Genomic DNA, 17,032 nt, shown 5'->3' on the forward strand with positions numbered 1-17,032 from the left:
TTTATAACTTAACCTCAAATGTCACATTATGGAAACCTCTCATTTCCATAATATTCTATTCGCTATACACGTCAGCTCCCTTGGATGTGGAAGGCACTATGCAGGTGGGGGAGTACCAGGAGGTGAGAATCACTGGTGCTATCTTGGAAGCTGGTTGTACTAAAGCAAGGACTTTGGGATCAGAGAGAGAGGGATCCGATCCCAGCCCAACACTTCCTAGTCTAATAAACCTTGGTGAATTCAGTGTCATTTTTGAGCCTCGGGCTCTTCCTCATCTGTAAAGAAAGGCTGAGTACTTACCCTATACACATTTGCTAACACTTTCATTCATTTTTGCATATGTTTATCATGTCTGCTGGGGCTTCCCAGGTGGCTCCGTGGTGGTAAACAATCCACCTGTCAACGGAGGAAATGCAGGTTTGATTCCCGGATTGGGAAGATCCCCTGGAGGAGGAAACAGCAACCCACCCCAGTATTCTTGTCTGGAGAGTCCCATGGACAGGGGCACCTGGCGGGCTTTAGTCCATCGGGCCACAAACAGTTGGATATGACTGAGCACACACATAATGCCAGCTAGGGTCAGGCATGAGAGGTCCCAGGGGCCACAAGACAAGGTGTCAGCAGCCAAACGTTCACGGTCACGTATAAGGTGAGGTGACTGGGTTAGGAGGAGAAAAGTGCTAGGGGAGGATTCTGGAAGCATAGAAGTGAGGCCCCTACTTTGTATGGTGGTTGTGTGGCTTAGAGATAATGCAGATGAAGTGCCTGGCTCATAGTGGTGGTCAGTAAATCATAACAATCAATGATGATGATAAAGACGACAGACAGCACTGATTTCCAGGAGCCCTGAGTTCTTCATAGGTTTAGCTTTCTGACTACAAAGAACCCCCAGATGGTATCAGTCAGCAAACTCAGCCCTGTGGTCTTCCCCCAAACCACATGGGCATTGTCACCCTCCCCGAGAAGGCGGGCAAGACCTCTGTGCTCAGCCTCCCAAGCAAGTCCCAAGACAGTTACGCAGATAACAGTGGTGATAGTAATGAAGAGCTCTAAAACCACCACCACGTGCCAAACAATGAAACTCAGTGCTTTACATGAATTCTTCATTTCTTACAAAAATCTGTAGGCAGGAAGCATTATTATCATCATTTTATAATGAAACTGAGGCCGCATAGTAGAAAATAGCCCTAAGGTCCCTCCAGGGCACTACCTCCGTGCGTTACAGCTTAGAAGGCCAACAGTCCCCTTCTCAGACCAGGCCTCAGGTGACTGGCTGTATCTCCTCTCTGGAGCCCCGGAGAACCGCCCACACCCCACCCCAGGGCATCAGGCTGTGACTCCTATCACTTTGACCTGTGAGAAGCCTGCAGTAGTTCCTGGCCATTTAGTCATCCTCCATACATGATGTGAGGAGCCCTAAGAATTGGCTACACTGTCATTAACAAGTAAATTAGGGATTTTCCTGGTGATCCAGTGGTTGAGACTTTGCCTTCTGATGCACGGGGCATTGGTTTGATCCCTGGTTGGGGAGCTAAGAGCTCACATGTCTTGGGGCCAGAAAAAGCCTAAAACAGAAGCAATGTTGTAACAAATTCAATAGAGGCTTTAAAAACTGTTCAAGTGCAAAAAAAAATCTTAAAAAAAAGTAAAGTAAACCCTGCCTGTTAGTTGCCATCTTGATTTCCTTCCACTCCAGGTGAAGTGTTGCCCTGGGTCTGTATTGGGTCTCTTTCCAGCTTCAGCGAACTCTTGCCCATAGAGTTTCCTCCTGCCCATATGACTACATTACATCTTGTTACTCCTAGGTTCTAGAATGGGTTCTGTGGATGCAGGACGATGCATCTAGAACACTCTGTCTCTCCATCCCACATCTGTCCAGTCTTTGAGCCCAGGACCAGTGGCAGGAGCTGGTCTAGGAGGCCACAAGCATGTATTTTATCCCCAGCTCTTCAAGGGGCCTTGAACACATCACTGCTGTCCATACCAAAACCACACAACAGCTGTAGCCCACCCGTGACCTACTTGGTTGTTGAAGGAATGCACACGATGCTGGAGTTTTGCATTACATGATGTTTTCTCCACACCATCCTTGTGTTAGATATAACTCAGGAGCAATATTGATTGTCCTATATTGTAGATATCTCCAGGAGAGCTGGGGAAGGGAGAAAGGTCACCAGGCAACATTTCAGGAACAAAAAGTGTGCAAGCTTTTCCCTGCCTGGTCCCTAGACTCGGAGCAGCCTCAAGCTTTCTGCTGTGGCCTGTGCTTTTCTAGGTGTTATATAACATTGCTTTCATGTACGCCAAGAGAGAGGAATGGAGAAAGGCTGAAGAACATTTAGCGTTGGCTGTGAGCATGAAGTCTGAGCCGAGACATTCCAAAATTGACAGAGCCATGGAAAGCGTTTGGGTGAGTGTGCTGGCGAAGCAGGTGGTGAGAGGGTCTCCTTGGGTTCGGGTTTGTTTCTGTGCACACGCTGATTGGGGAGCAAAAATGTGGTGCTTTCACTTCCTCTGAGCTCCGGGTAACACTGATCTCGGGGTCTGTTTCCCTGTGGGATCTTGAATGTGGAAGTCTAAGAAGCTGAGGCCTAGAGGAAGAGACAGCGGTGCCCTCCTCACGCCCCTCCGAGGGGGCTCTGGTGGGGTTGCGGGGGCAGCACCCAAGGGCAGAGGCTGTGCCTGCTCGCTCACCCCTGGGTTCTTGCAGCCTGGCTCCGGGCCAGGCACATGACATCTCTCAAGAAAAAATGCATTGATTATAGGAACAAACGATGGGAAGTTGAGTTTGAGCACATGTAGGGATGAAGCTTGTTCTAAATCATATTTTAAAATACCAGGAACAAGGGGGCTTAGGTCACTCTGTACATATTTGTCCACGGCTGCAGCCCCAAGAGAGCACTGTCGTCGGCCTTGCTCGGGGCCTGGGCCACCCACATCAGGAGCGACAGCCCCACTTGAACCACACAGAATGGGAGAGGGCAGCCCCTCTTGGAAAAGAGGGTGCTGGGCAAACAGCACCCGCAGATGTCTTGGTGTAAGGTGACAGTGAAACCAAACAGTTCTCCCTGACAGACTAACAAGTCCAGCCCTGCACGTGGAAAAGAAGCGCCCTTGTGAGGTTCTCTCAATGGATCCGCGCATCTGCTCAGTGAGGGACCAGGGTCGTCACCCCCATTTTACAGGTAGGAAAAGACTCTGTTCTCTGTGTTTTAGAAACAGAAGCTCTATGAGCCGGTGGTGATCCCTGTGGGCAGGCTCTTTCGGCCGAACGAGAGGCAAGTGGCTCAGCTGGTCAAGAAGGATTACCTAGGCAAGGCCACGGTGAGTGAGGCCGCTCGGAGTCCCCTGAGTCCCCTTTTGCATAAGCCCTGCGGAGTGAGGGTGAGGGGATCCTGGAGGAAGGGGCGCCTGCCTCTGGTTCTGCCCTGGGGAGGCAGCTTCTCACCCGAGGGTCGGCAAGCCCATCCCTAGCCACCATCCACTACGGGAACCAAGTGCCTGTGAGAACAGACCCAGGGCGCGAGGAAGGAAGGGGTCCTGGGGAGACCCAAGAAGGACGGGCACACGGAGCCGGCGCAGCCCTCACACCCCCCTGTCCCAATTTCAGGTCGTGGCGTCTGTGGTAGACCAGGACAGCTTCTCAGGCTTTGCCCCCCTGCAGCCACAGGTGAGGTGGTCCTGCTCTTCTCTGCGCGTCTCCAGGGCTGGGAAAGGGCCAACTCGGGCAGAGTGTCTGTGCTGAGGGGCCTCGTTTTCAGGGCTCCTTAAGCTGAGCTCTCGGTCTGCAGAGGGTGTCTGCCGGGCCATGCTTGGTCAGGGATCCCAGAGCTGGAAGGGGAACAAGATCATATCCTTGGGCGTCACCTCAAGTCCTCAGGAGCCAGCCCTCCATTTCCCCCTCAAATGCCAGCCTTCGCTTCTCTAAAGTTCCAGGAGAGCTCAGCGTGCCTCGTCTCTCCCGAAGCCTTGACCACTCGCTCAGAAAACTGAAACAACAGCCGTGGAAGGCTTCTGCTCCTTGTCCCTTCTCAGACACAGGACACAGGGGGAGCTCTTCCAGCTGCAGCCATTGGCCATATGCAGCGATTTCCTCGGGAACATGGGGGGGGGGGTCCCCAGCGCGAACCATCTATCCCCCCAGGCTGAGCTCAGAGACGGTTCCAGATAGACTAGATGCCAGTGGGTCTGGAATGTGAAGGCAGCGCTTCCTTGTGAAGGGAAGCGGGTAGTGCCGCTGAGGACAGTTCCAGCTCTGTGGCAACAGAACCGTTACGGGCAGGGGCATCGGTCCACGTGAGCACAGCGAGGAGCTTCTGAGTGTGGTGGTCCCACGGTCCAGGGTGCACACACCTGGCCACTCTGAGGGCCACGCTGACAGCCTCCCAGGGTCAGAGAGTTGACTGCTGGCCCAGAAGGCGACCAAGGCTGGGGAACCAGAGGCTAAGAGGAACAGAGGAGGAGAGCAAGAGAGGCGAGATTCTTTGACCTCTCTCTTCACCAGAGAGTTGAAGAAAGCCTTGCAGGACTCCCTTAGGCTTTGGGGCACCCAGGGGACTCCCAGAGGGGAAAAAGCCCGGATAACTGGGCTCCACAGTTCTCAGGGTAGAACAGGGATCACACTTCAAAAGGAGATTCTTACCTGACCAGTGGACCTTGAGTTGATTTTTATTTATTTTTTAAAATTTTTATTAAGCTATAATATACATATCATACAATTCACTTACTTCACTTGCACAACTGAATGAGTTTGGGTATATTTACAGAGTTGTGTAACTATCATCACAGGCATGGAGGTTTTTTTTGGCCACATGGCATGTGGGATCTAGTTCCCTGATCAGGGATCAAACCCTCACCCCCTGCACTGGAAGCACAGAAAGCCACTGGAATGCAAGGGAAGCCCCTTGAGTTGGTTTTTAACTACCCACGGATGTCATGTGATCGATGTTAATTATAGAGCAGTGCTTTGAGAAACTGTCCTAGGAGGGGGACGGAGTTCAAGGGCAGAAGCACCCTCATGATGCCATGTTGCTCTGTGACAGCTAAAACTCCAGAAAACAAGTCTGACTCAAGATGCATTGCTGTGCTGGTGAAATCTGGGCCCAGGGAGCTGGTGGGAAGTGTTCTTTTCCAGTGTTTAGTCAGGGTACACGATTGCCTTCTCCCTCGAGAGTGTTCTAATTGAGCCAGAAATGCAGTCTTCGATGTTCTGGTCTAGAAGGAGGCTTAAATTACTATTAACTGTCTGTTCTCTCTCCCCTCCTCCCCTTGTGATCCTGGCTTCCTTTATTTCTCCTGAATGTCTGATAGGCAGCTGAGCCTCCACCCAGGCCGAAAACCCCAGAGATCTTCAGGTAAGTTAGATTTAGACCAAAATGCAGAATATCCAAACTCCCAAGCCTGAACTGAGGGCAACAAAGGGGTGAAGAAGGTGAAGCTGGGGTCAGGGTCCAAATTGTGAGGAATTTAGCCTGGCACGTAAGGCTCCTCCTGCTTTCAAGGCTAGAGCGGAATGGCGGTGGGAATGGAGCTTCCAACACGGTGAGGCTGACGGTGACCTGGCTACAGCCGCGGGCTGGCCCTGTGTCCCCACGCCAGCATGCACCCAGAGTCTGTGGAACACCACCCTCTGAGGGCTGCACACAGACCTCAGGATAGAGGAGAGGAGGGTGCCCTCCTCTCAGGCGGAGCCCCCGAGAGGCCAGGCTCCCTGGAGCTGGGAGAACAGAGTGGGAGGCCGGAACGGCGTGTCCTTTCCTGTGTGGGCGCGTTCTTCACTCCCTGCTGGCACACGTTTTCTGAAGAAGGAAGAGGAAGGACTCGAGAAAAAGAAGTCATTCTTCTCTAAGGAGAAGCCAAGGATGACAAAACCTACAGCTTTCTTCAGAGTTATCTCTAAGTGAAGAAGCAAGCCCAACTTCCCCCTCCCCACTAGGGAAGGTTGTAACAAGGAGTGAAGAGAGTGCCAAAGCAACTAGAAAAAAGGAAGGGGCCTACGAACTCACTCCTAAGCTCCCCATGTGCTGGGGGAGGCCGTCTCCCCTACAGAGATGAATTCAGGGTCTGGAGACAAAAGGAAGGGCCGAAGGGAAAGTAGCAGAGTGGGAGGGAGAGGGAACCAGCCTGGAGAGGCCAGCCGGCCGCAGTCACACATTCTGAAGTGGCTCAGATGGGACACCCCAGAGCGGAGCAGGTCTTGAGGAAACAGTAAAGAGGAAACATTACATAATGCAGAGTAAGGCAGCCTCACATCCCCCCACTGCCTCCCGGCCCATCTCTCCTACTCTCTGTCCCTCCCCCATGGACGGCCCCAGCTGGCTCTAGGGCAGGGGTACCCAACCCCTGGGCCATGGACTGGTACCAATCGGTGGCCCACTAAGGAACTGGGCCGCACTGCAGGAGGCAAGTGGCAGGGAGCGAGCAAAGCTTCATCTGTGTTTACAGCTGCTCCCCATCACTCAAATTACCACCTGAGCTCTGCCTCCTGTGAGGTGAGCAGCGGCATTAGGTTCTCATAGGAGCTGGAACCCTAACCCTAAAGTCAAGGCAGAATATCCTGAAATTGCCACAAAATAGAAACACGGTGCACAAGAAATGCAGTCATGTCTAAACCATCCCCCCACCCTGGTCCATGGATAAATTGTCTTCCATGAAACCCATCCCTGGTACCAAAAAGGTTGGGGACTGCTGTTCTAGAGGATTTCTCCTCCCCCATCCCCCACTCATCTCCTCACCCAGCGGGTTCTCACCCACTTTCTACTTTGCACCCTGGCATCTGATTGGGCCCCGCCCAGACTCGGCCACTGGCCAAGCACAGCTGGGATCCTTCCTCCTCAGAAGGGAAGGGAGGGCAGGGGTTGCAAGGCGTCGTCAAGTGTTGCGTTATGTTTTGTTTTACTCTTGCCCCACTGCATGTGTGGTTATGGAGCATGTTCACATGCAGTCCTCTTGGGCAACTCCCTGCTCGGGGTCACCTGGGCAGTTAGAGGTGGGAGTGAGGCTCCTGGCTCCAGATCCACAGTTGCTGACCCACAGCATCATGGGAGCAGATGTGGTCCAGGCTAGATGGTGGATGGGATCTCGAATCTTGTGTCTACCCTTCCTCTTCTCCCCACCCCTGTCCCGCAGGGCCCTGGAAGGGGAAGCCCACCGTGTGTTGTTTGGGTTTGTGCCTGAGACACCAGAGGAGCTACAGGTCATGCCGGGGAACATCGTCTTTGTCTTGAAGAAGGGCAATGATAACTGGGCTACGGTCATGTTCAACGGGCAGGTATTCAGAGGATGGGGCGGTGGGTTTATGGGCACAGGATCCTGGCAGCACATGGCAGAACTTTTTGAGGAGCAGCATCTGCTGCCTTACATGCAGGCCAGCTGCCCCCTGTTTCCTCTGTCCCCCCACCCCTCCCCACGTCTCTGGGCGTCCTACACTGTGGCTACTAACGAGTGCATCTCTGCTTCCCCCTTTCTGGCTCCGCGATGCTGCGCTGCAGAAGGGGCTCGTTCCCTGCAACTACCTCGAACCAGTTGAGTTGCGGATCCATCCTCAGCAGCAGCCCCAGGTAATGGAGCTCCAAGGGCTGACCTGTTCCCTTCCCACCCCTGAACCCCGCCACCGACAGACCACGGAGGGGAGAAGAGCAGAGAGGAAGAGGCACTGGGGACTCACTAGTCCTGAGCCCACCTTGAGTTGGTAGCAGCTGCCTAGAGTTGAACCTAGGGATGAAAGAAAAAACCCAGATGTGCTGAGTGGAGGCATCAGCAGGTCCTACTGGGCCCCCAGCTCTGTGATTCCTCCTGGTCAGGGGTGACTTGACCACAGCTACAGCAGGTGACGACTTAGGTCTTCCCAGGATGTCTTCTTCACCCGGAAGAATAGTCAACGTGCCGGTTGGTGAAATCCACCCACCAGAGGAAATCTGCTTTAGAGCACTGAGTCAGAGCGGACCTTGCCAGCCACTGCTTCCGATGCTGCTGCCACCCCCACCACCCTGTCTCGATGACCTGCCCTTCTGCCAGGCCTGGGGAGTGGTCTATGTTGGATCTGTGCAGATGCCTGATGGCAACAGATCCTGTCTCTCTCTAGACTGTGCAAACAGTTGTTCTCTGTGGGCTTGGCACTCCTCGGTCAGAATCACGATGTCCAGATGACTGGAAAAGTTCTAAGTGCCATGCAGATGAGAAGTGGCATGTTTCCTTTGAAGAGGCAAGGTGTAGAGTGAGAGGGTGAGCTAAGACAAGGGTCCTACCCTGCCTCCAGTGGGTTTCCAGTGTGGCAATTGAGATGATTAGGCAGCAAGGGCCTTGTAGCTGGGGGGGCGGGGGGGGGTTAGGATTCTTATTTTCTCATTATTTCTACTGTGATTGTTTTCACCAGGCCCACTCTGTCTCCCACTGAATCAACACTTCCCTTCAATTCAGTTCAGTTGCTCAGTTCTGTCTGACTCTTTGCAACCCCATGGAATCTAGTATGCCAGGCTTCCCTGTCCATCATGAACTCCTGGAGTTTACTCAAACTCATGTCCATTGAGTTGGTGATGCCATCCAACCATCTCATCCTCTGTCATCCCCTTCTCCTCCCGCCTTCAATCATTCCCAGCCCTTAGTCTCCACTAAATGTCATCACCACTCCAACTTTTAGGAAGTTGTTTGCATCTGGCTCCCTTCCATGGTGGTCTGCAGGGTCTCCCCCACTTCTACCCCTGCCTAAGAACTGTGTCTGTATGAAGGTTCTCACCCTCTCTTCCTGTCCCCTCCAGGAAGAAACCTCCCCAGAGTCTGATATCCCAGCTCCCCCAAGTTCCAGTGCTCCTGGAAGACCCCAGTTGTCACCAGGTTGGTGTCTCTGGAGGACCATCCCGGGATTGGGTGCAGAAGTGCTCCAGGCTGCCTCCCCACCGAGGGTTGCTCTCTCAGCCTGATGGAATCTGGTTTCTTGTACTCCCAGCTTATGATCATGAGGCCCCAGAGCACCACCCCCTCCTGTGTCACTCACCCACCCAAAACACAGGAAAACAGAAATCCTTCCTCCTTGCCTACTCCAGAACATGCATGGAGCTTGGGTAAAGGCAGCTGCTTTCTGGTGGGCTGTGAGCATCCCAACTCAGTCATTAAGTAGTGGGACCTTATCCCAGGGGGAGAGGTTCAAGTAATTACACCTGTTGACCTCAGAGTGGCGTGGAGTGGTTCTTCTCAAATGACTGAGGAGCTCTATCTAGAAAAGAAATTCTGCAGAGCCCTGGAGGATGGACCAAGAACCAAGGTGCAGACATGAAAGGGATACTCTCCTGATATGTGGAGACGGTTGACCTGGGAAGTCATGGACTTTTGGTTACTAATGTGGGTTAAGCAGATCCTGAGTAAGTGCTTGGTAGAGATGCACTGACTAGGTGGTTTGTCCAGATCCTAGATCAATGACTGTCATGCCCACCTGATCATCAGAATCACTTGCGATGCTCCCCACCCCTATTTTTACTTTGAAAATATTAAACCTATAGAAAGGTTGAAAGTATGGTACAATATGAACACAAGAATATCTTTCACTTAAATTCAGTAATTGTTAACATTTTGCATCATGTACTTGGGCTGCTCCTCTTGTTAATATAATTTTTTTTCTAGTTGCTGAACCACTTGAAACTAAGTTACAGACTCATGACACTTCACCCTACACTTCAGCATCTGTCTTCTAAGAACAAGGATGCTCTTCTGCATAAGCACAATATAATTGTTATATCTAGGATAGTGTTAGTATATTATATAATATAGATTATATATTTCATATTCAAATTTCTCCTATTATCCCCCACTGTCCTTGACAGCTTTCTTTAATTTATATTTTCTAGGGGCCCATCGAGGATCACATATTAACCTAGGAAGATTTTAAGAATGTAGAATCAAAGGCCTTTGATTCTGATTTTTTAGGACTGGAATCAGGCTTAGAAACTTGTTTTTCTAGGAAAAAAGAAACCCCAAGAGATTCTAATGATCAGCTGGGTTTGAGATCAGTGGTTTTTTTTGAGTATGCACTGCTGTTTCCATGGTGAATATCATTATACATACATTTCTTATATAAATTATATGTGTTTAGTCACTCAGTCATGTTTGACTCTTTGCAATCCCATGGACTGTAGCCCACCAGGCTCCTCTGTTCATGGGATTCTCCAGACAAGAATACTGGAGTGGGTAGCCATTCACTTTTTGGGTTGGGAAGATGAGATCTTCCCAACCAATCCCAACCATGGAACTGAACCCAGATCTCCTGAATTGCAGGCAGATTCTTTACCATCTGAACCACCAGGGAAACCCCAGAAATTATATATGTACTGCTACATTAATATATTTTAAACATTAGAAAACATACAAAAGATAAAGGACAAATTAAAAATAAGTGGTTATTTCTTCTTGTGGCCCCTGGCTGATCTCTTACTCCCTGATTCTGTTTTGATGGAGCCCACTGCTTTAACTGACCTTTGGGAATCTTGCATGATACCACTTCACCAGCAGCACTACTGTTAGCTGTCCTTTGGGATCCCTCCCTAACCCCATGGGCTGGTGAGGATGTGATGGTCCTTTGGTAATTACCTCTATGCTTCCTAGAAGCAGAGACTGGGTTCATTTGTGTGTTCATGGCTTTGCCCTTCACATCTACCCAATGATTTTCCCCCACAGTTTATTAAGGTCAATGATCACCCCACAGGTTAAAGCATACGAGGTTGGGTGCCTGGTTCTAAGTGGTTTCATCTTGTGCATGGCAGGGGCTAGCCAAGAGTGTTCATTCAATATCTTCCTTTGTTTAACTCTCACCTTCTCTATTTAGGTCAGAAAGGAAAAGAAGAGCCCAAGGTAATTTTTTTTTCCCTGTACTATTTCAAGGGGTAGAGAGAGGAAGAGCTTAGGTTGCCCACCTAACCATTTCTACGGGTGGTCTCCTTGGATTGTAGAAAGAGCCCCAAAGGAAGGGTATACCAGTTGTTACCATACATACAGGGACCAGGGACACCCCCCCCTCCCATTTGACAATCTCTCCCTCTTCCATGCACACACTGCCTGCTGGCCCATGGCTGGTGGGCCAGGTACCACCCATAGGAATTTTTATCCAAGTGTGAGTTGAGCTGGAGGACAGGGCTCTGAAGGCCCTCTCATGTTAGTGTGAAACCAGGCACTTCTGGGCCTTTCCCCGCCATGGGGTCCTTACTCCCTGGGATCCAGCATGTTGCTCGGAGGACGCCTCAGGCACTCACAGATTCCCTTTGCTGGCTCTCTGGGCAGGAAGTCAAGCTCAGTGTCCCCGCGTCCTACACACTCAAGGTGCATTACAAGTACACGGTGGTCATGGAGACTCAGTTCAGGCTCCCCTACAGCCAGGTCCGGGACATGGTGGCTAAGAAGCTGGATCTCCTGCCGGAACACATGAAGCTGAGGTGAGCAGCACACAGGGAGACGTGAGGGTACAGCCGGGCGCCCGCTGCTGGCCAGAGGATGGGCCTGCACTGCTGCTGTCTGACTTGCTTCTCCCTCATTACCTCTACCCAGCTACCGTCCTCGGGACAGCAATGAGCTGGCGCCCCTTTCAGAATTCAGCATGAAGGATGCCTGGGACCAAGTGAAAAACTACTGCCTGACGCTGTGGTGTGAGAACACCGTGGTGAGTGCCCAGGAGCATGGAAGGCTGGATTTCTAACCGGTCACTTCCTCCACCACAACTGAGCATTCACCCAGTGCCGGCTGGGTGCCGAGCCTAGGTGCAGTGTTGGGGACATGGCAGGTAACAAGCTGCAGCTCTGGCATCCTCACCCGGGGTGCAGCTGGGAGAGGTTTTCCCACAAGAGCAGAGCAGGCCCAGGAGCCCACAGAAAGCTTCAGGGCCCTTCCATCTGCTGCCACACCTAAGGTTTAGGCTCGATCAAGCAAGGTTAGAATGAAGTCGCAGCTTGAGGCCGAGTTCACAGCCATTCTTCACCTTAAGTTTCCATGGGGAAGGACATTTGGGAGTGAAAAAAAAATTAGCAAGCATTTATTTCATGAAGATGACTTGCATAACAACCTTCTACTAACAGCAAACATCTACTGAGAAGATCCTTTGTGCCAGACACTGTGCTAAGCGCACTCTGTGTATGAATTCTTAAAACCCCCATAACTCTGTGAGGGACGTATTGTTATCCTGTTTTATAACGTAGGTGACAAGGCAAAGTGAGGCCCCCCTGGCCAACATTACTCAGAGCCTGCCTGTACTCTTGAACAGGGATCCCATCCCGTTAGGAGTCAGGCTACACGGCAGGAGGCGAGCGGCTCGTTAGCAGGGGAAGCTTCATCTATGTTTATAGGTGTTCCCCATCACTTGCATGACTACCTGAGCTCTGAAAGTGAGTGAAAGTCGCTCAGTCATGTAACTCTTTGTGACCCCATGGACTCTATAGTCCATGGAATTCTCCAGGCCAGAATACTGGAGTGGGATCTTCTCCAGAGGATCTTCCCAACTCAGGGATTGAACCCAGGTCTCCCACGTTGGGGGCAGATTCTTTACCAGCTGAGCCACCAAGGGAAGCCCAAGAATATTAGAGTAGGTAGCCTATCCCTTCTCCAGTGGATCTTCCAGACCCAGGAATCAAATCGCGGTCTCCTGCATTACAGGCAGATTCTTTACTAACTGAGCAATCAGGGAAGCCCACCTGAGCGCTACCTCCTATCAGATAAGCAGTGGCATTAGATTCTCATAGGAGCTCAAACCCTACTGTTAAACCATGCATGTGAAGGAACTAGATTGTGCACTCCTTACAATGATCATCCTGAAAGCATCCCAACCCCAGGTCTGTGTTAAAACTGTCATCCATGAAACCGGTTCCTGGTGCCAAAAAAGGCTGGGGACTGCTGCTCTTGAACACGTCGATGTACTGACAGTAAAAGGGCAGGTTATCTATAGGCCCTGGGGTCTAGAAGAGTTAACTGACTTTCCAGTGAGAATGAAGGGAGTCAGGAGCAAAGTCTGAGGCTAGAAGTAGCAGCTACATGTTAGTACTCTTTAGCTTTGTCCCTTAGTCTCCCAAGGAAAGGTTGCCATTTCTTTTTGCTGTGGATGTTAATTTTCTTTCCCAACAATGGTCCTTGAAAATCATCCATCTGCTTTCTGTCAACAAAGTTTTTTGTCTTTTATGTCATTTCAAATAAGTGGATTGTACAGTATATATATTTTGTGTCTTAATAGTCCATTTCTTTTGAATGCTAAATGGTATGCCATTGTATGGATACCACAACTGGCTTATTCATTCAGCTGTTGGTGTACATTTGGGTTGTTTCCAGCGTTTGTCTAGTGACATTAATTCTTCAACAAACATTTGCTGGGCACTTACTGCTCTCTAGATAGGTACTGGAGACATAAAAACTAGTAAGACACAGGCCCTTTTTCATAAGGGGAAGAGCAAGCAGATGACTACAAAGCGTGTGTGCAGTAAACTGATGGAAACGCACAAATGCTTTACTGTTATGTACGTATTTATGTAACATTGGGAGGGTTTCTCACCCAAAAACGCTGGAGGGAAGTGGGACAAGTCTTCCTAGAGAAAATGATGCTGAAATTGTCTTGAAGCTTAGCCTGAAAATGGTGCATAGTAATTAGCAAGGTGGAGGAGGTTAGGGTGAATGAATTCTATAGATGGAAAGAACCAGAGGGACGACCACAAGAATCAGCCCAGTGGGAAAGGGGGCTCAGTGCTGTTGGACAGGGACAGTGGTGGGAAAGATGTTGGAAAGACCACAGGGCCAGATGGGGGTAGCCTTGGACACCACTGTGCTGGGTTGATACTGTGAGCAGGCAAGAAGATAGTGAGGTCTTGCTCTGTACTGGAAATTTAAGGGGCACATGAGCAAGGCAGGGAAATCAGCTAGGCTGGCTGGTGGGCCTCCTGAGTAAGCAGCTCCCGACCCACAATCGCGAGGCCGGGGAGTCCTGACACAGAGACCATGAATCTGCAGTTCCCACTGCCCAAAGCTGCCAAGTGGGGTCCCACTGACACTTCAGTTCTTCCTCTTCTCACCTGTTTCCTGCTTTAGCCTTTGTCAGCTGTGGCATCTGCAGTTTTATCTGCCTAGGGGGTATAAAACTAAATAGCTCCTAAGGGAATCCTTGGTCAACTACTAGTTTTCAGCCACAAATGGACTTTTGAGACCATACAAATGCCCACAGCAGGAAAGCTATTCCAGACATGTAGGCTGTGGGACCAGCGAGTCCTTCCTCCAAACCCTCATCCCCACAGCTGGGTAGGGGTTACTGCTCAGTTTCTCCTTTGCACTCAAACCAAAGACAAACGTTTGATTGGGGCTGGGGCGGAGTGGAAATGGGAGGGGAAGAACTAAAGAGGATGGATCTGGAGGCAGGCCCTGTAGTAAACCCCACAAAGTAAACCTAGTGGTCAGGGTTCAGAAAATTGTCTCAGGAAGTGGAGCCACTGGAGCGGAGACTTCGGGTGCCTCTGGCTGAAAGCCCCAGGACTCTAGGAGTGAGGAGTGTCCATGCAAGTTGTCCCTTAAAGGTTGAAAGGTCACTCTAGGTTTTCCAAGGATCTGTTTTTGGACTAACCCCTTCAGTTCTGTCTTGAAAGGATTCCTATTAGTTCAGCTCTAAATATGAATTTTTTGTTCAGTCATGTCTGACTGTGCAACCCCATGGACTGTAGCATGCCAGGCTTCCCTGTCCTTCCCCATCTCCTGGAGTTTGCTCAGATTCACGTCCATCGAACTGGTGATGCTATCTAACTATCTCATCCTCTGCTGCTCCCTTCTCCTGTTTCCCTCAATCCTTCCCAGTATCAGGGTCTTTCCCAATGAGTCAGCTCTTCGTATCAGGTGGCCCAAGTATTGGAGCTTCAGCTTCAGCATTACTTCACTGCAAAGGTTGATTTTGATGTTTTAAATTATTTTTTTTTTGTTTTTGTTAATGACTGTTAACTCCCACAGAGAGTTCCTGACTAACAGATTTGGGATGGTGCAGACAAATTTGCCTTTCTATAACAAGGTGCCCAGTGTTATGGGTGCTGGGGAAAGGGTGTTGGATTTGGGAGTTAGGTTTGACTTTGGGTTCTGTCACTTACCTGTGATTCAACCTATTTCTCCATCAGAGAAAAATTAACAATTGTACCTATTCTACCTTTTTCAGGATTAACATAAGGTTTCACTAGCATTTAAGAGGATCTACAGTCCTGTAGACCTTTTGGTTTCACTTACCCAACCATACAGTGTTCATAAAGTACACACCAGGTCTATGCTAGGCACTGATCACAAACTTGGCTTTGAGTTTATATCCCAGGTGCTACATTGACATTTTGCTGATTGATTCCTTCAGTGATGTTCAATGTTCATGGCAGGAAGTTAGGAAAACTAATGGTACCTTTACTATTTCAGGGTGACCAGGGCTTTCCAGAAGAACCTGAAGAAAGCAAAAAACCTGATGCTAGTAACCAGACAACAGAACCTGAGCTTAAGGAAGGGAGCAAAGTGGTAGCTCTCTTCAGTTACGAGGCTACCCAGCCAGAAGACCTGGAGTTCCTGGAAGGGGACGTAATCCTGGTGATATCAACGGGTAAGTGCTACTCCCAGAGTATAGAAACTAATGTACATGTTAGCAGCAATAAACACAAGGACAGAGAGAAAAAAACATCAGTCAGCTACAAACTTTAGCCAATGGTTTCAATTTCCTCCCCAGTTCTTAGTGGGAGGGAGCAAAACTGAGTGTTCACCTCTCCATCTGCTGCTCTCCTGGGCAGGGAAGCAACCAACGGCGGACTTCGGTCACACATGAGACTGTTTTGGAAGCCATGGGTTCTCACCCTGGAGTTAATGAATTGGAAGGGGGCTTCAACCACTTTGTGTTTGACATGCACCAAGCCATGTCATACTGATGTTTTGCAAACTATAGGTCTTTAAATTGATGTACTTTTTGAAGATGAAGGAAAAAGAGCATACATTTTGCCTTAAAAAAACAACGATTCAGAATTGCTCTCTCTGGTGACTTCCCAGGTTGTTAGAAATCAAACACAGTAAAAATTAAAGTAAGTGGAGGGTTCTAACTTACTGCTTCTCAAACTGAAGTATGCTCATGCATCTTTTGTAATTTGTTAAATTCCTCTGACCCAGCTCCAAAGATTCTGATTCAGGTCTGGGGTGGGGCCCACTAATTTGCATTTTTAACAAGATTCCAGGTGATGCTGGTCTACTGACCATACTGAGAAGCAGCATTCTATTAATAACTCATGGTTTGACACTCTTTTTATTTCTTTACCTGGTAACAAGAGTAAGAGCAAAAGTTTCACTCACATGGCTGAAATCTTGTACATTAGCAATGCAAAACAGTGAAAACAGAACACCATTATCAATTATAACAGAAAATTAAGAAATGAGAGGGAGAGATTTTGAAGTTAATGGGGGTGAAGAGTGAGTATACGACTGTAGCAACAATATAAGAAATGAAAATAAAACAGGGTGTATGGTCAATGTGTACATTCTAAAAGGGAGAATGGAAACTCAGTTTTAAGAGTTGGATTTAACTCCCCACACCATTTTTAAAGTGTCAATACCAAGCAACTGGCTTAATTTTTTTTTCAGGGGTGGGGATGAGATAAAGATGAACAAATGCTCTGAAGTGTCTTCTGGGTAGATATGGAGAGAAGGTGGTATACTCTTCACTGGGATTTGTATAGAAGTCTAAGTTGATTTAATTCAGGAAGTATCTATGTAAGATTTTGAAACTTTTATAACACACAGGGAAATAGAATTCAACATAAACATTGTGTAGGGCTGAGAGGTTGAATTAAGTTGTATTCAACAATTATGAGATAGTTTCATTCCAAAAGTTTCTCAAATTTTAAATGTCAACCATCTGGGGAACTTGTTAAAATGGATTCTGAATCAGGTTTGGGGTGGGACCTGAGATTTGGCATTTCTAACAAGCTCCCAGGATCCAGCACAACAAATGCTGATACTCGTATCATAGAAGAAGAATCAAGACAACAGTTTGGAATTAGAATTACCTTGGGTGAACTCGGAT

The 17,032-nt window shown here is 49.2% G+C and overlaps 1 protein-coding gene across 1 annotated transcript in view; it reads left to right on the forward strand.

The window, feature by feature from the left end:
- NCF2 (neutrophil cytosolic factor 2) overlaps positions 1–17,032 on the forward strand; it is a 32,545-nt gene that overhangs the window by 14,033 nt on the left and 1,480 nt on the right. The window contains exons 4-14 of the mRNA XM_020898488.2: positions 2,276–2,410; positions 3,217–3,324; positions 3,611–3,670; positions 5,311–5,354; positions 7,129–7,270; positions 7,491–7,559; positions 8,757–8,832; positions 10,814–10,839; positions 11,266–11,417; positions 11,530–11,641; positions 15,391–15,568. Of these exons, the coding sequence (XP_020754147.2) occupies positions 2,276–2,410; positions 3,217–3,324; positions 3,611–3,670; positions 5,311–5,354; positions 7,129–7,270; positions 7,491–7,559; positions 8,757–8,832; positions 10,814–10,839; positions 11,266–11,417; positions 11,530–11,641; positions 15,391–15,568 (1,102 nt within the window). The remainder of the gene's footprint in view (positions 1–2,275; positions 2,411–3,216; positions 3,325–3,610; positions 3,671–5,310; positions 5,355–7,128; positions 7,271–7,490; positions 7,560–8,756; positions 8,833–10,813; positions 10,840–11,265; positions 11,418–11,529; positions 11,642–15,390; positions 15,569–17,032) is intronic.

The sequence above is a fragment of the Odocoileus virginianus genome, chromosome 11 (genome assembly GCF_023699985.2).
Source record: "Odocoileus virginianus isolate 20LAN1187 ecotype Illinois chromosome 11, Ovbor_1.2, whole genome shotgun sequence".
In the NCBI taxonomy this organism is placed as follows: Eukaryota; Metazoa; Chordata; class Mammalia; order Artiodactyla; family Cervidae; genus Odocoileus; species Odocoileus virginianus.